General features: G+C 39.1%; 1 protein-coding gene across 1 annotated transcript in view; it reads left to right on the top strand.

The window, feature by feature from the left end:
- Positions 1-19,439, top strand: part of LOC137456983 (interleukin-1 receptor accessory protein-like 1) — a 437,962-nt gene that overhangs the window by 378,262 nt on the left and 40,261 nt on the right. The window contains exon 3 of the mRNA XM_068168677.1: positions 4,536-4,815. Coding sequence (XP_068024778.1) covers positions 4,536-4,815 — 280 coding nt within the window. The remainder of the gene's footprint in view (positions 1-4,535; positions 4,816-19,439) is intronic.

Below are 19,439 nucleotides of genomic sequence, written 5' to 3' on the forward strand. Positions count from 1 at the left end.
CTAGTATAATATTTCTGTAAGCAGCAAGAGAAACACTGTTGTGTTCACTTCACTGAAAAACTACATTGAGAAGAAGATACAGGTATTCTTATCACTGAATGTAACTATAATACAGAACTGTTGAGGCTGCAAAGGACCTCTGGAGGTTATCCAGTCCCAATCCCTGCTCCCCCAGCATTGCCCTAGAAATGGTTGACCAGGAACATGTTTAGCTGTCTTTTGAACATGTCCAGGAATGGAGAGTCCACAACTTTGCTAGGGAACCTGTGCCAATGCTCAGTCATCCTTACAGTAAAAACATGTTTCCTTGTGCTCAGAAACAGCCTCCTGTGATTTGGTTTGTGTACACTGTCTCTGATCCTGTCAATGGGCACTACTGCACTACTGTAAGGAGCCTGTCTCTGTCCTCTTTGCACCCTCCCTTCAGGTAATTTATATTCATTCATAGAATCCCCCCTCAGCTTTCTTTTCTTCAGGCTAAACAAGATCAACTCTCAGCCTGTGCTCATGGGAGAGATGCTCAATCTCGTAATTATCTCTTTAGCTTATTTCATTGGACTCACTCCAGTCTGTCCGTATCTCTCTTGTGTTGAGAGACCCAGAACTGGACACAGTACTCTGGATAGCTCCTTAACAGTAGTGAGCAGAGATGATAGACCACCTCTCTCAACCCACTGTCAATACTGTAACTAATGTTTTGTTTTGTTTTGTTTTGTTCTTTGACAAGGGCACAATTGTATTTCATCTTCAACTTGGTGTCCACCAAGACCACAAGTTTTTTTTCTGCCAAGTGTCAGTATACAGTTGAGAGTCCCTGGCACATGCCAGTGCATGGAGTTGTCCCCCAAAGATTTTGCAGTTCTTGTTGAACTGCCTGAGGTGCCTGTCAGCCCATTTCTCTATCCTGTTGAGGACCCTCTGAATGGCAGTATGGTAGTATCAATCAGACACTCCTTTCAGGTTTGTGTCATGAGTAAATTCGTCAAAGGTACACTCAACTCCTTCATCCAGATCATTACTGAAGATGTTAAGCAAAGCTAGATCTAGTATTGACCTCTGAAGGACATGACTAGATAAAACATAAACCCCATAATGTTATGAGCACACTAATATTTATAGTTACTTGAGTTTAACTTCTCTTAAGCTACCAAGGGATATATTGATGTGATTACTGCCAACAAATTATCAGAAAGTTCAGTAAACAATTACCTTAAAATGTAATGATGGTTGCACTCTTTGATATGAAGTCTTAATGTGAAAGTTTAGACAATTCCAGTCATTGAGGTGTTTTTGTTTTGTATTGCCTTTCTGTAGAAATATCATCCAATTTATATATTTATAGTAACTGTTTCACAGAGCATTGATGCAAATGCAATGCCTACATATTCAATTTATTGGTAGCATTCTCCTTAAAACTCAGCAACTGAACTTTGATAGTTAGCTGGCCAAAATTTGGCAATGTTTTCTCTGTTTTTTCATGTGAGTCTACAGCACCTGCTAGTATGTTTGCTTAAGCCTACTAAACTACACAGGAGGTGATCCTCAGCACTTTTATATGAGGAATAGCATGCTGAAATAAAAGATATCTGCTCTGCATCATTGATCTTTCATTCAACATGAAAGCTTGAAAGAGAGTTGCTGTTCTTCTGCAGGATGTTCTCACAGCTTCATCAAGCCTAATGCACAAGGATCCATTAGCACTGCATATCCTGAGAGAGAAAACATGACTAATACTATAAACCAAAGTGTACTGACTTAATTAAGCAGTTCCAGGCAATATTACAGTTTGATAATACAGTATTATGAAGAAGCCATTACCTGCTTACTTATGTAATGGAATTAACGCTGCTTAGAGATTCCTGTCAATTCATTTTTGGCATGAGGATTTTAAACCAGAGAGAAATAAAATCAGATCAGTGAGTGAATGCTCTTCTAGAAAGGTAAAAATTGAAATGATCAAAGATCTAAATGAATTCTGGAATAAGTTGAAGTTAGTTTCTGAAGTACTATGTGGAAGCTGATAGCATAGCCTTGCCTCCATTCACTCATATTTCTGCAGGAATATTTCTCTTTCTTCTTAGGGCTTTGTAAGGGTTAGTAATTTTTAGAGATTGTTTTATAGGAAAATTAGAACAGGGGCATCTTATTGTCTCTTCCTGGTCCTGAAAGTAAGTGCAGAAGGAGACAATCCAAAGATATACAAATTATTTCTCTGTGTGAATTCTATTCACAATGCATGTTGTTTCTAAAGTTTTCAATCTTTTTTTTGCCATGTTTCAATGTTTTGTTGGCTTAGGTTATTACTTGCACAGTGATGTGTGGAGGTGCTTGTGTCTTTCTTATTTTCTTATGTATGATAAATGCTGAAGGGACATTGAGAGACCTGGGGCTGTTCAGTCTTGAGAAGAGAAGACTGGGAGGGGATCTGATCAATGTCTATAAATATCTGAGGAGTGGGTGTCAAGTGGAGGGGGGCAATCTCTTTTCACTGGTGCACAGTAATAAGACAAGGAACAATGGATGCAAACTTGAGCACAGAAGTTTCACCTCAACATAAGGAGAAACTTCTTTACAGTGAGGGTGACAGAGCCCTGAACAGGCTGCCTGGAGTCTCCTTCTCTGCAGACACTCAAAACCTGCCTGGATGCATCCCTGTGCAGACTACCCTAGGTGATCCTGCTTTTGGCAGGGGGGTTGGACTCAATGATCTCTAGAGATCCCTTCCAACCTCTAACATTCTGTGATTCTGTGATTATCTAGATGTAAATCTCAAAACTCACTACCTGGCACACTACTCTCCCAAATAAGAGATGAAAGCATTGTCCGTGTTTCAAGTGCTAATACAGCTTTATCTTGCACAGTAGCTTGAATTTTCCATTAGAGTCAGTAGACAACCAACTCTAGCATGAGAGGCATTTGGTGTGACTTTAGCATTGTGAATCTATTCACAAATGTTTGTGACATTCTAAGCTAGCTACCTGTCCAAACTATTTTAAAATTAATAAAGTAAGTGTCAAATTCGAAGACAAAATATTTGTGTTTCAGAGATACTCATTTTAAGATAACCCAAATTGGTTTTCACTTACTGGATCACAGGCTTGATTAATTAGCTAGGACTGGGCATAGAGCTTTTAAATGAATGAATGCAATGTTGAATTTCCATGGCTGACATTCCTTAGGAGGAACCCTAAGTTTTTCATAAGGAAGCCTTTGTAGAAAGCATATGTTCTTCTTCTGTTCTTTTGGCAGTCTTAAATAAAAATAGCGCAGAAGAGGGATGAAGGTTGGGTGTGGGGATTTTTGGGTTTTTTGTTTGGTTGGTTGTTTTTTTGGAGCATAGTTTTTTTACTGGGGGTCAGAAAGTAAAACAAATCAAGTATTGCTTTCTGATGAACAACTGTTGTGGGACAGTGTTTATAGTGGCTGACATTATTCAACAGGTTAATGGTATGAGAATTATTATAGAATTGTTGCTGATCAACAGAGGAAAAAATAATGACATTAAAAACCCAAATTAGTTTATAATGCACTTCTAGAAAGTCAGAAATTCCAAGTGAGGTCTGCTTAACTTGTTCTTGAATAATGCATTAAAAATACTGGAAGTACCTTTCATGGAACTATCTTTTTGCATATTTGCTCATATTATTAAAGCAGTTTGTTCTCCTTCTTCCAATCTAACACAAACTTTCACACTTTTTGGTTCAGGACACAGCTCCTTTTCCTAATGTCTTCTGAGACTCAGCAATACTTTCTTTTTACATGGGCACCCTGAAAATACTTGACTGAGGCAATACACAGTTATGACTTGTGTACGGTATGGGCTCTGTGCTGCACTGATTTCATCCAGTATTTTATAACTGGTCATGCTAGAGTTCCACAAAAGAAGAAATCACAATTGCTCAGTTATCTCTGAAAGGGCAACAAGGCTGGTGAGGGGTTTGGAGCACAAGCCCTATGAAGAGAGGCTGAGGGAGCTTGGGTTGTTTATCCTGGAGAATAGAAGGCTCAGGGGAAACCTTATTGCTCACTACAGCTTCCTGAAGGGAGGTTGTAGCCAGGTGGGGGTCAGTCGCTTCTCCCAGGCAACCTGTGACAGAACAAGAGGACACAGTTTTAAGCTGTGCTAGGGGAGGTTCAGGCTGGATGTTAGGAAGAAATTCTTCACAGAAACAGAGATTGGCCATTGGAATGTGCTGCTTAGGGAGGTGGTGGAATCACAATCCCTGGAAGTGTTTAAAAAGAGACTGGATGAGGCACTTAGTGCCTGGTTTAGTTGATTAGATGGTGTTGGAGGATAGGTTGACTTGATGATCTCAAAGGTCTTTTCCAACCTGATTAATTCTGTATTCTGTTATCCACATAACACATAGACAATTACATGATGTTAGCAGAGTGGAAATGCAGTTAATTTTTCAGGGATCAAAGGAATATTGCTGGCTATTGAAAACCCTTTTCTCAAATGCAATGTAGGTAGCTGTGTGAATAGTGCTCTCTGAAGCCTTTGATAATTTTTCATGTTTTTTCTTCTCTTTCAGCTGATGGATGCACTGACTGGTCTGTGGATTACAAGAAATATCAAGTTCTAGTGGGAGAACCTGTTCGTATAAAATGTGCACTCTTTTATGGATACATTAGAGCTAATTACTCGCTGGCCCAAAGTGCTGGACTTAGTTTGATGTGGTACAAAAGCTCTGGACCTGGAGATTTTGAGGAGCCTATTGCTTTTGACGGGACTAGAATGAGCAAAGAAGAAGACTCCATTTGGTTCCGACCAACAGTAGTACAAGACAGCGGGCTCTATGCATGTGTTATAAGGTACTGTATTTTAATATATTCATTTTAATGAATGAGAGATGAAATCAGACTCTCAGTAGTGAGACTTCTGTGCCAAAGAAAAATATTTTCTGAGTGTGTCATTTTTTTTCTTCTCCTCCTGGTATTCCCTTCCTTGAAGTGTTTCATGTTTAAGCAGAAATTCCTACTGAATGCTTTACACAATTTTAAATGGGTGTTTTTGTATAAATTTAGGTCATTTATACACAATCTAAAATTTATATGATGGCTGGGACTGGAAGCATATGTCATTTATACCTGCTTTTGATTCTGGTCTCTTCAAATGACTGTCCTAGAGTAAAAGGTTTCTTTTCACATTTGGATTTAATTTTATGTGGATTTTATTAAACGGTTTAATTTAATTAGGTTGTTGGGTTTTGGTTTTTCCCCCTGAAAAATATTGTACTTATATGTAAAGTAGTTGCATCTAGGAAAATGGAAGGTAAAATATCAGCATTTTCACATCTGGCTTAACCACATAATAGAGTCTGGGAGCCAGATACATTCCAAAGGTACACCGAATCATAGAATCATAGAATTGTTAGGGTTGGAAGGGACCTCAAGGACCACTTAGTTCCAACCTCCCTTGCCATGGGCAGGGACACCTCACACTAGATCAGCTTGCTCAGAGCCATATCCAGCCTCGCCTTAAAAACATCCAGGGATGAGGCTTCCACCACCTCCCTGGGCAACCTGTTCCAGTGTCACACCACCCTCATAGAGAAGCACTTCTTCCTAACATCCAAGCTTTGTCACCATGGATTGGACTAGATTCCACTTCCTACTTGCTAAAACAGGCATTCAGCTTCTTTCTGTGTCTTCAAAACCATTTGCACTGAGATATTGGTAACAGTCTTTTACAGTCAAAAAGGTAATCTAGGCCTTTCATATTGTCTCACAGACTTATCCTAGATTTTCACTAGATGTGAAATTATGCAAATTAGATGTTGTACATAGAAATTACAGAGAACAGTCAGTAATAATCATTGAAAGGATTGAAACAGTTGGTGCAGTTACTTGAGCAGACGAGGCAGTACTCTTTCCTTCCTGCAGGTCTATAAAAGTGTTCTTGATACTTATACACAATATAAAGAGGTGTTTAATGTCTACTGGAGATGTTTAATGTCTGCTAATTTGTTGGGTTTGGGGTTTGGTTTGGGTTTTTTTTGGGTGGTGGGCAGGTAGTGGTGTGCATTGCATAGGAAATGCTCTCTGGGTTGTGCATGGTGAAGATTATTACCAGGTGATGTGTTTTTAACAGCAGTTCTTCGTAGAGCTCTTCTCATCACCTGTGAGACATTTTGTATCACATAATTTGTTTAATAACATTTTCAACATGGTTCTTCTTCTGATGAGAATCATAAAATCATAGAATTGTTCAGTGTGAAAGAGACCTCAAGGATGATCTAGTTCCAAACCCCCTGCCATGGGCAGGGACACCTCACACAAGATCAGGTTGCTCACAGTCACCTCCAGCCTGCCCTTAAAAACATCCAGGGATGGGAATCTACCACCTCCCTGGGCAACCTGTTCCAGTGTCTCACCACACTAATTGGGAAGAACTTCTTCCTAACATCCAATCTGAATCTACCCAGTTCTAGTTGTTTCCCATTCCCCCTAGTCCTATCACTACCCGACACCCTAAAAAGTCACTCCCCAGCTTTCTTGTAGCCCCCTTCAGATACTGGAAGGCCACAATTAGGTCTCCTCAGAGCCTTCTCTTCTCCAGACTCAACAGCCCCAAATCTCTCAGTCTGTCCTCATAGGAGGGGTGCTCCAGCCCTCCAATCATCCATGCTCCAGCACGTCCTGTCATAGGGGCTTTAGAACTGGATACAGTATTCCAGGTGGGGTCTCACCAGAGTGGAGTAGAAGGGGAGGATCACCTCCCTTGACCTGCTGGCTATGCTTCTCGATGCAGCCAAGGATGTGGTTGGCTTTCTGGCCTGAAAGTGCACACGGGTGGTTCATGATGAGCCTCGCATCCACCAGCACCCCCAAGTCCTTTTCTTCAGGGCTGAGGATGAGGATGGTTTTCTTTAAAAGAAAACCTCAAAAGCCTACACATTAAGCTACTTAAGAAGAATACTTAATTATGTTTAGATTTTTTTTTTTTTCAGATAAGTAATAGTAGACACGAAAATGGAAACAGCTTTGTCAGTTATTCCATAGTGCTACTTAAAATACCATAAGTAATCTTCCATGTTTAGGTAAAGGAAACTTTTAGATAAATAAAACCTTAAATATCTGATATTGCACAGCAAGTATAGATAAATGCTCAATTTAGATAATCAGACATAACTTTAAAATATATTTATTATGTCAATCTGTTTTCATTCTTTTTCTAATTGGATTACTTTTTAATCTGGGAGTAGATGAGGACATGTTCTAATCTTCTTTAAACTATATACTAGTCTCTTAGCACACACTTAATTTCTATTTTTCTGTACTTATTTGGATTTATGATAAATTTTAAAAATACAACACTAAATAGCTTGTGATTGAGAATACTCTTAGAAGCAGTTGCAAAGCCTTTCACCTTAAGGACACCCACTGGAAATATTGGTTAAAGGTTTGGTACTAAGAGTCTGTGCTTGTTATACCAGTGTTCCAGTTTCTGATTTGTTGGATGGAACCTTTTAAATGTATGATCAAGTTGGTTATTTGTAGAAGTAAAAAAACTCATTTCAGTATAAGAGGAATATATTCTTTTATGCCTGTTTTGTGCATACAGTCAAAGGTTACTTTCAGATAGTTTTGAAGGCCCATTTAGAATCAAGATTGAAACTTAATACTTTATCTTGGCAAGTTAAACATACATTTGATATTTTAATCTGAAATAAATAAAATAAATTAGTCAGCAATATAATGGTTCACTTTTTCCTCTCATTCTTTCAGATTCTTGCAGTATTCAGTGATTATCAGTGGGGAAAAAAAAAAGACATAAGAGGCTGACTTGGTGCCATCTGGCAAAATTATGTACTCTCTCTGTACTTCCAAATTTATTACTACAGAAATATCCAGAAAAACCTCTCACAGCAAATAGCTGCCTACTGCTCTTTACTGCTCTTCAGTCTCGTCACTGAAATCATAACACACAAAGACGCTGCCAATTTATGCTTGGATCCTGGCAAAACACTAAAGAATCAGTAGAGAGATGAGCGAACAAGAACTGTAATTTCTTTCAAGGAGCAAAGTGAAGATTGCAGGGATGGGATTTAGGATTATTTTTTTTTTTTTTAGAGACCTGAAGGTGCTTTGAAAAATTATTTTAATAAGGGCTTTAAATGCTTTTAGAATGATGTTTATAAGCTATTTGAATTTTCAAGATCTAAATGAAAAGCTCAGTTAAGAGTGAGTTAAAATTACCCAGTTGTAAACATGTTCAGTGTGATGCCTGCAATAATTTGAGTAGGAGAGCACAGAGATATTCCTGTGAGGTAATGAGGGCAGGCAGGAAAGGGTAAAAAAGAACCATGCTCTGAATAAATATCTCTGCCTAGATTTTACTTCAAAGTTAATTGAAAGGGTGGAACAGCCCAATACTGGATATTTTCTTTGCTGAGAAACCTCTTTCACAGTTCTGTAACTTTGATATCTGTGCCAACAGTAAGGAAGAGAAATATAGCTATGGCATGGCATGTGTAGAGAACAACATGCTGGAATAGACTACTTGGCACTCAATGAAAAATATGAAAGGGTAGTTATGGACCAAACTAATTTCCACAGTAACTGCATTATAGTTGAATTTCACTGAGTAGAAACATTCAGGTTTCAGTGAAATTAACCTAGGGATAGTAGTGATGGCTTGCTCTTTTTCCTTTAGAAAAATAAGCTGACATCATCCTTATTCACTATTTTTCACATTGTTCTCACCTTTAATTTCTTATCCCTGCTTTTCTTCCCATGGGAATCTGTCTGCCAAAAAGGAACTGAGAAAATCAAGGCTGAGGCTTATAAGCAAGGCATTGCTGCACAGCCATAGCTGGAGAAAAGGAGATAGGTAAAAATAGTTCTCAGCTTACTATGAACTTTTCATTCCATGCCCAAAAATTTCTCTTGTATTATTTCCAATAATGGCCCATCTGACCATCATGTCTAGAGAAAGGCAACAAGGCTGGTGAGGGGTCTGGAGCACAGCCCTATGAGGAGTGGCTGAGGGAGCTGGGGTCATTTAAACTGAAGAAGAAGAGGCTCGGGGCAGACGTTATTGTCATCTGCAACTACCTGAAAGAAGGTTGTAGCCAGGTGAGGATTGGTCTCTTCTCCCAGGCAACCAGCAACAGAACAAGAGGACATAGTCTCAAGTTGTGTCAGGGGAATTTTAGGCTGGATGTTAGGAAGAAATTCTTTATAGAAAGAGTGATATTGGCTATTGGAATGGGCTGCCCAGGGAGGAGGTGGAGTCACCATCCCTGGAGGTGTTATAAAAGTGATTGCACTTGGTGCCATGGTTTAGTCGTCATGAGGTCTTGGGTGACAGGTTGGACTTGGTGATCTTTAAGGCCTTTTCCAACCTTATTGATTCTCTGATTCTAAGTGTCTCTGTAGTCAGTGCTGTGTCATGAGATTGACACTTTAAAGTATTAAACATATTTGAAGAATCTATAATGTAAGAACCTAATGTGACTGAATTAATTTACACTCTAAATTCTTCTGAAATGCAAATCCAAAATCATGGTTGAGACTTCCAAAATTTATCAACTCATTTAAAAGCTATCAGTTCAACAAGCAAGGCTCTTTCTCAGTAATTAGATTAACATTTGCAGGGTTTCTACAGAAATAAATATTATGAATAATTCTTTAGAAAATGGAAAGAAAAGCATCAACTCAGATTCTTTAGTCAGACTCCTGAAGTATCAAATATTAGATGATCTGTGGTGAAGTCTCATGTGAGTCTTTGAGAATTGTTGAATCAGAAAAGGATGTGTGTGCTGTAACCCAGAAAGGTTACAAGAGGTTGGAGAGAACCTCCTACTGACTGCTTTCTGATGCCACTAAAGAAGGTTTTCAGGATGTCTTTGGAACAATTCAATCAACTTTTGCTTCCCACAACAATTAGAATAATTCTCCCAAACCAAGAGTGATCTAAAGGCGTCTTAGCAGTAATCAATTCTTCCTTCTTGATCCTCTTTCTGATCCTTGCTTCTCTTTCTCTTCCATTCATGAATTGGCGAAAGGCACCCAATATTTCCAAAAATGAGGTTTTGGTAGCATCCATTCTAAAAAAAATGTCCACTAAAGTGTGTATGGATGGACCCAAGGAATTAATGACCTCATGAGAAAGGTGATAGTGACCATGGAAGGAACTGAAGGAGAAAAGCAACAGATATTAATTTACACAGCTTGCATGGTAATGAAAATGTAGGGTGTGAGGATCAGCAAGTCAGTTACTGAGTCTGGCCATGTCAGATAGAAAGTTTTCCATAGAAGTGTTGATACACAGGAACACAGTCTAGTGTGGAGAGGGCAGTGCACTTGGAGAAGTCATGTGCGACCTCAAAGAGGCTTCAGGTTTGATGTGCAAGGAGAAATAAAATGAGATTTTGTAACACCTAAATCATTTGGATTCAAAGAGTATTTCTCATATGCTGTAATGATAAAGTCATAGTTCACATGTAAGCATAAGATAAAGATTCATGCTTGCACTGACCGTATGCCATAATTTCTCTTCCTATCTGTTCCAGTGGCGACTATAGAATGACTAAAGTGTAACTTCTCTACTAAATATACCTAGAGCTGATGGTAGTCTCAGATCAGTGAATTTAAGATTTTTTTTAATGTCTTGCAGACATAAATCTTCCAAGCAGATTAAATGAGTAAAAAAATAATTTTAACACTGAAAATAATATTGTGAGCTATTCCAACTATAGAGGAGAATTAATGACATTTGCCTATTTAATGCTTGCTTAGAGCTACCATCTGTCAAAGTAACATAGTCTGTGGATGTGAATTTCAAAAGTGTACAGGCTGAGAAGATGATCAAAGGTCAAGACTATCTATAATCTTAATTTGACCTTTTAAAATATGAAGCATTAAGATATAGCCCATGGGTGATATCTTTGGACTTTGTTTAGAAAATTAATCAAGACTAGACAGTGAAGACAGTCTTGTGTTCACTTACTGCAAGAGTTAGTGTGTGCATGTAAATACACATGCTAATGCACTCACAGAGAATCATTGAATATTAGGGGTTGGAAGGGACCTCGAAAAATCATCCAGTCCAACCTTCCTGCCAGAGCAGGATCACCTATACCGGATCACACAGGAACACACCCAGGCAAGTTTCGAGTATCTCCAGAGAAGGACACTCCACAACCCCCCACGGCAGCCTGTTCCAGTGCTCTGTCACCCTCAGTGAAACTTTTTTCTTCATGTTTACAAAAAACTGGTAGCTACAGTTGCACAACACATGTGCATATTGAACTGAAAAAGACAATTAAAAAGGCAAGAAGGGATGGGCTGAGTATGGTTGATGAGGATGTGCTTGAGAATTAGATTTAATTTTTGTCAGTTACAGACTTCTTACATGAATATAACCAAGTGATTGGAAAGAGTTGGATTTCTTTTTGGTTTTTTTTTTTTTGGGGGGGAGGGGGTTGCACTGTTCCTTTTAGCCACTCTTTCAGGCTTCATGAAAAGAACCTCTGTAAGGCATTACTTTATGTTTTTCTTTGATACAATGAAAATGATAACTATGCAAAATAAATTTGTCAGTCTGCAGGAAATCTCTAGAATATGACCCATGAGTGATACTGGCATTTATTTCACACACCTTGAGTACTGTGTCTAGTTCTGTGCTCCTCAATTTGAGAAAGACATTGAGGTACTTGAATGTGTCCAGAGAAGAGCAGAGGCTGGTGAGAGGTCTGGAGCACAAGCCCCATGAGGAGAGGCTGAGGGAGCTGGGGTTGCTTATCCTGAAGAAGAGAAGGCTTGGGAGAGACCTTACTGCTCTCTACATCTACCTGAAAGGAGTGTAGCCAGGTAGGGGTTGGTCTCTTCTCCCAGGCAACCAGCAACAGAAGAGGACACAGTCTCAAACTCAAGGGAAAATTTAGGCTCAAGGTGAGAAGAATGTTCTTCCCATAAAGAGTAACTGACCATTGGAATGTGCTGCCCAGGGAGGTGGTGAAGTCACCATCCCTGGAGGTACTCAAAACAGGACTGGATGTGGCACTTGAAGCCATAGTTTAGTTGTCACAAAGTGTTTGGATTAGGTAATAGGTTGGACTTGATGATCTCTCAGGTCTTTTCCAACCTGGTTGATTCCATGATTTTTCAGCCTTGTATGCTAGATCTTGGCAGAAATTGTTTAAAATGCATGCCAGCATATAAGGAGATAAGGTGGCTTTTTTTAGGTTCAAATTCTTTTATCTGCATTCATTTTCATACATTTACCTGGCAGTGAAAAAGTTCCTAACATTTTATGTTTAATACATTTATACAGAGAAATTTAGCTAGAATTTTGTGTGTAAAAATAAACTTTATAAAAGGTATTCTGAAAAGGAAATTTAAAATGATTGGGCTTTGCCTGATATGTTGTTTTATGATAACCTTGAAGGAGGTAAAATGTTTTTTTTATATACTCTCTTCTCAGTACTGAAAAGGACAAATAGACAGCAATTTGGTGCTTCCCCTCCCACTTTCAGACAAATCTTTTGTTTTTCAAGCACAAGGTGAACTGGATAGATTTAGCAGCAAGGAATAATCAGCTACACAGTCAGCTTCGTTTCTGTGATGTTCTGGAGTTTTTAAGATGAAGCTGGCTGGCTTCTAAGGGCAGAGATTACAAATTAAAGTTCCTCACCTTCAGCTGTGGGTTATTAAAGTGACAGAGAGATTGCTCAGATGGGCACAAGTACTAATGCCTTTTCAGTGACATTTTCTATATGTTTTTGTTGTGAGGTTGTTTTTTTTTTCTTTTCTCCTGAAATATCTGTCTGCCTTTTGGGGACATTACAATTAACCCCATGCCATATAAACAGCTCAGTTCAATGTTTGGTCCTAGGTGTAGTTCTGCCTCAATATTCATTCTATCTCTACAGTGTTTTTGTGAAGTTTTATGTCAATATGACAGCAGAAGGAAATTCTTCTTTCCAGTGTGTGGCACCTAGCCTCAGGTCAAAGCTGGAAAAGACCTTTAAGATCATCAAGTGCAACTATTAACTTGATGCTACCACCTCCACTACTAAACAGAAGTGCTACATCTCCATGTCTTTTAAATACCTCCAGCAATGATGATTCAACCACTTCCCTGGGCACCTTATTCCTGTGCTTGACAATCCTTTCAGTGAAGAAATGTTTCTTAACGTCCAACCCAAACCTTCCCTGGTGCAACTTGAGGCGATTTCTTGTCATTTGATGCTTGGGAAACAGACCAACATCCACCCTCATGGAACCTCCTTTCTGGTAGCTGTAGAAAACAGTAAGATCTCATCTCAGCCTTTTTGTCTCAAGGCTAAACAACACTACTTCCCTCACTGGTCCTCACAGGACTTGTTCTCTAGACCCTTTACCATCTTTGTTACCCTCCTCTGGACATGCTTCAGTACCTTGATGTCTTGTAGTGAGGGGCCCCAAACTGAATACATTATTCAAATTGTGGTCTCACTAGAGTAACTATTACTATGGTACCTTACCACCAAAGGTTGAATCAAATTCCTTCAAAGCTAAGCTTATTATTAGTGACACCTACTAAAAGTATGTATCTAAAAGAAAAAGGTTTGCTAGCAACACCTTTGCTTTTGACTACTGTTTTCTAGTACTGATTTGTTTGTGGAGTCTTGCTAAAAATTAAAATCTAGTGGAAAAGTAAATTTATTCCAGCACAATATTTACAGTAAATGCAGACAAAAAATAAAATCCAAACCCTTGACTTTTAATGGAAATGTGCTTCCTTTTCACCCACTGCTGGGGGAAAAAGAGAGATAAGTTGCCTAGACCTTCTGGCATTGTCTGTTCACCACTTCAACAGAGCAAACCCTCCAGCTCAGCAAACCCAAGGCCTTTCTAAAGGAACACAGTCAAGGAACATGTGAGATTCAGTATCCTGCAGTATGTTATGTAACACTGATAATAAAATGTAAAATTCCAAGGATGTGGCTTCCAAAAAAAGTTATTTACTCTATTCACTGCAGGAGTAAATATGCAACATTCTAGGACTGACAGGCATTAGTTTTTGCCACTACTCCCATCTAGAAAAGTGCCTTGACTATGTCCACTTAAACTAATCCTGCAGCATAAAAAGGTTTAACTGTAGCCACTGTTCTGGCTTTAAGGCACTTGAATCTCATTTTCTTTAGGAACAATTCTTTCCCCAAAAAGCAGGGGATTATGTTATTATCAAAAGCAGAAAATACAAGTACTTTTCAACAGAAAACAGTTCCCTCCCAAAGTGTCTGACCTTTGACTGAGATTGTGACTTCTTAGTCACTGGAAATTGGCCAATAACTTTCCTGTAGGACCTGGATTTGCACTCATCACCATAGTACAAGTTGCAGAGCTGTTAGAAGATCCAAATGCATTCTTTCCTTTTATCAACACGAATGTGCTTTCATTTTAAGTGTTGATAGCAGTGTGAATGTTAACCTCAGAAAGGCTTAAGTGTAGATATATTCAGTTAAGCACCGAGAACTCAGGAACTGAGTCTACATAAATTGCACATGGAGTAAGCTATGATTCTTCAGCTGTTTATGTAGTCATTCCAAGTGCAGGATATTTAATGGCCACTTTCACACAGTCAGGTTTTATTTAAGAGGAGTTAATGTAAGAACGGAAAATTGTAGTTAACTGTCTAATGAAAACAACTACCTTTTTATGACTTTTTCTTTTTTTTTTTTTTTTTGACTCAAGTTTTCAGGATGGGACAGAGAAAGGAAATATAATTTCCCTGGGAGATTATATTCAAATATGCTAGTTCGAAATGTGAAAGGTTAGTGAAAAACTTGGATAGTGCAGTGATAAAATTATATATGAGCTGGCAAGGGAATTAAATCCTTTGTATTCAGTTCAAGATATGCAGTACATAAAACTGGGGCCTTCGTACTGAGTGGTAAGATAGGAAGAAAGATGTGTTCGGAGCACATTTACCAGGGATTGTGCATCCATTGTACACCCAGAGTACCAAATAAGAAGTGGCTGAGTGAAGGAAAGAATTAGGGGAAAGAAATGTGCTCGTGCTATTTAAAGATAACATTGTAACATGGGCACACAGGGTGGCAGGATTAAGAAAACTTTGATTAGTTCATGTCTTTACATCTAATTTCTTTTTTACTTCACCTTTTTTCTTTATTCATTTTATATCTACAGATTGTGTGGCAGTAGAACTGTGAGGGTTTTTTTCTTTGGTTGTTTTTTTTTTTTTTTGTTTTATTGTGGTGTGTATAGTTTGTTAAAATTCAGAACCATAGAATCAACCAGGTTGGAAAAGACCAACCTATTACCTAATACCCAGCACCTCATGACAACTAAACCATGGGTCCAAGTGCCGCATCCAGTCCTATTCTGAACACCTCTAGGGATGGTGACCCTCCCTGGGCAGCACATTCCAATGGCCAATTACTCTTCCTGTGAAGAACTTTCTCCTCACCTCAAGCCTAAACTTTCCCTGATGTAGCTTGAGACTGTGTCTTCTTGTTCTGTTGCTGATGTTTGCCTGGGAGAAGAGACCAACCCCCACCTGTCTACAACCTCTTTTCAGGAAGTTGTAGAGAGTAATAAAGTCTTCCCTGAACATCCTCTTCTCCAGGCTAAGCAAGCCCAGCTCCCTCAGTCTCTCCTCATAGGACTTGTGCTCCAGACCCCTCACCAACTTTGTTGCCCTTCTCTGGACACATTTGAGCAACTCAACATCTTTCTTAAACAGAGGAGCCCAGAACTGGACACAGTACTCCAGGTGTGGCCTAACTAGTGATGAGTACAGGGCAGAATGACTTCCCGGCTCCTGATGACCACACTGTTTCTGATGCAGTCCAGGATACCATTTGCCTTCATGTGTCAACTCTTCCATCTTATGAATTTTACCCCAGGCTGTGTAGCACTATAGGTAAAAAAGCTATTGAGAAATTGTATAGGTTTAACATTATGCAAAATTATATTGAGTCCTTGTCCTGCTTAAACTTCTCTAAGGTGGTATTTTGAAGTTGCACAGCTCTTGTTGGAACAAGCACAGCAAGTGCCCCTGATGAGGTTCAGGCCCTGCCACAGCTGAAGCCTATGAGGCTGCTCCCAAAATCCCACCTCACCCATAGAATGAGAAGGAGGAAAATGCAAAACCCATTGGGTTGAGATAGGGAGAGTTTAACAGAACAATACAAAGGACAAATGAACAACAGGAATAACACCAAGAGTAAAAGAATGATCTATAAATAATAATTGATACATAAAATGAGGCTCACTCGATGCCTCTACCTCAAAACTTGCTATTCCAGACAACTGCCACAACAATCCGTGCCAGCATCTCATTACAAACCCCATCCTCAACACTCCCTCATAGATAGTAGGCATGAGCTATATGGTATGGAATACACTACTGGCTGGTTCAGCTGATTCAGCTGTGGCCCCTCCCAACTTCTTGTGAAGAAAATCAATGCTATCCTAACCAAACCCAGAACAGTCCATGGGCAGGCACTGCCAACACGAGTAGTGACATTGAGTGTATGTCTGATGTCTTGCTGCACATTGCTGGCTGCTACATGCTGCAATACCCCCTCTCTCTAAAAGATTCCTTTACACCAGTGTTACTTTCAGGTTTGGAAAGTGACAGTCCCTTCTCCTGCTGACAGCAATAGTGCAGGAAATCAGAAGAATGGCCTCAGATAAATGTGAGATCTGCTGGACTGTTAGGATAAACTAACAGCAAACACTCCATTCATACATATTGAAATTGCTGATTTTTCCATTTGGCTCCCAAGTGCTGAAGCCAAAACAGTATGCAGTCTTTTATGGGCCCCAGGAACACCCTTTCAAGATCAAGTCTGTTCATTATTCAAGGGTTGCTACATTAGAACAATTGTCTGGCCTGAAATATTGCCTCATGCTTTTGCAAAACTCTTTAGCTTTGTTTTGTTTGTTTGTTTTAATTATGAGTAGTTTTCTTTGTCAGAGCAGATTGTTTATTTATTTAGAGAATCCTTCTAAAGCCACACAAGTCCCAGCATTGGACATTTTGGTCAGCCAGGCTTCAACAGGGAATGAATGAAAGCAGGGCCTCTCTTAACCTCCCATATTTTTCATCAGAGAGAAAATACCTGGCTGTTAATTGGAGCAGTGAGCAGCAGTGTTCATAATAATGCATAATTTGTTTAGAGTGGTGCTTTTAAGCTGTACTTTCCTGTTCTTTGTGAGAAAAATCCTCCCACACATCTTAAAATCTTGTGGGTGTTCAGTGCATGAAGAAAATTGGCAAAGACCAAGTGAAATTAAATGAGCTAAAATAAGAGTTTGGATGGTTTGTGTTTTTTTTTTTCCTCCCCTTTTCTAGCATATGCTTGTAGTCAAAATACTTAGACTGACAAGATGAATCAGTCCTCTGGAGGTATTCAAAACCTGGCTAGATGTGGTCTTGTGTAACCTGCTCTAAGTGATCCTTCTTTAGCAACAGTTTTGATCTAGATAATCTCTGGAGGTCACTTCAAACCATTCCATAATTCAGTGATTAATCAGTAAATGCTGTTTCTGTGGACTTGATAGGGTATGAAAATAGGACTTGCATCAGCTTTTGTGGTAGTTACATTCTGTCAGTGAAAAAAAAAAGACACCAATACAATTGCATGGACAAAATATTCAGAAAGAACAAAAAAAATATGATCCAGATTTTTCTGAGGCATTGTTTAAGCACTGAAAATCAGTCTTCCAGTCCCACCGAGGCAGAGCTGGCATGTCTAGTTGCTGGATGATTTAAGTTGTACTGGACAGTAGCTCCCTGCTCTGTCTTACACCAGACATGACAGTGATTTTACACAGGACAGCAGGTGATGCTGTATGAAGGGTGCCCAAGCATATTTGTTTTCCCTCTAAAGTGATGATGAGGGCATAAAAATATGGATGAAGCACTACAGCAGACTGGGGCTGAACATTCTTACATGAAACACAACAGCAAATATTGCATGAAAACATTAACTTCGAGAAATTACAACAAATCCTGCTGTCAGTCACTCTTCTCAATGTCTCATTTAAATGACTCTGAATGAGCAAATCTGCTTGTTTCAAGTCCTTTGATCTCACAGAGATCATCAACATGTGGTAGTTACTTTGACCACCATGTTTTGCTTTTTAGTATGCAGAAAATACATCCAAGAAATGTCATTTGAGTGACAGAATAACTGCTACAGATTCCTGGGTATCGGGTGAAGGCTGATAAAGGGGGACTAGTGTTTTTGACTGAACAGCTACACAATTAATAAAGGTCTGAGCATTTTATGTGCACTAACATGTAACTCCTTCTGATCCTACAATAGTCCTGTCTAGAGGAGGTGTGAGACCCAAATTTATTTTTGCAATGGCACTGTATTTAAAATTGTCAAATTTTGCAAATCACAATACTTATGTCTTAATATTTCCGTAAATCTGAGTTTCCAAAATGTGAGTATTTTAATCACATATGCATTAAAATTCTAGAGCAGACCATGTGTCACAAATACAGGGTAAGGACATTTTCCTAGGAGTGGAGTTGCTGAGAAGGTCTAGGGAGTCATAGTAAATAATGCTTAAACATTGTTTAGCCTGGAGAAGAGGAGGCTCAGGGGAGACCTTATTGCTCTCTACAACTACCTGAAGGGAGGTTGTAGACAGGTGGGGGTTAGTCTCTTCTCCCAGGCAACCATCAGGAACAGAACAAGAGGACACAGTCTCAAGCTATGCCAGAGGAAGTTTAAACTTGTGGTGAGGAGAAAGTTCTTCACAGAAAGAGTGATTGACCACTGGAAAGTGCTGCCCAGAGAGGCGGTGGAGTCACCATCCCTGGATGTGTTCAGAAAAGGATTGGATGTGGCACTTGGATCCATGGTTTAGTTGTTATGAGATGTTAGGTATGAGGTAATAGGTTGGACTTGATGATCTTTGAGGTCTTTTCCAACCTGGTTGATTCTATGATTATATGATTCTAATAACTCCTGCATCTATTACCCTAAATCTGGGAGGATGGTAACATCAGTAGGATGGGTCAGCAAAAGGTAAGACAAAGTTCTGTGGCAGGAAACTTGAGCAACATGCACTCAGACTAAGAAAATTAACTATTTATGCCTATAATTTATTTACTTAGTCTTTTGGTGATATGGTCTTTTGCTGGAACCTTTGTAAAATACATGTTGCACTTTCTGATGTTTAAAAAGTATCAAATCTCTGACAATGGAACTACAGCTTTTAGTCCTCAAAAATACATCTTACTAGGAAACAGATCCTTCCTGAGAAGGAACCAAACCCAGTTATATCCAGGAAGTGTAACAAGAAGCTTTGATATGCCTCAAGAGTATGATATGTACAATGAGGTGAAATAGTTGTTCTTTTGTATTCTTGGGCTAAATGAGTATTCACGCCTGACCAGTAGGCTTCTTACTAATTCTTTCTAATTTATTCTTCATTAATCTTTCCTTCATTCTTTTCTT

This window comes from Melanerpes formicivorus, unplaced genomic scaffold, assembly GCF_026170545.1.
Source record: "Melanerpes formicivorus ecotype bairdi unplaced genomic scaffold, bMelFor1.0.p_v2 SCAF_153, whole genome shotgun sequence".
Lineage (NCBI taxonomy): Eukaryota > Metazoa > Chordata > Aves > Piciformes > Picidae > Melanerpes > Melanerpes formicivorus.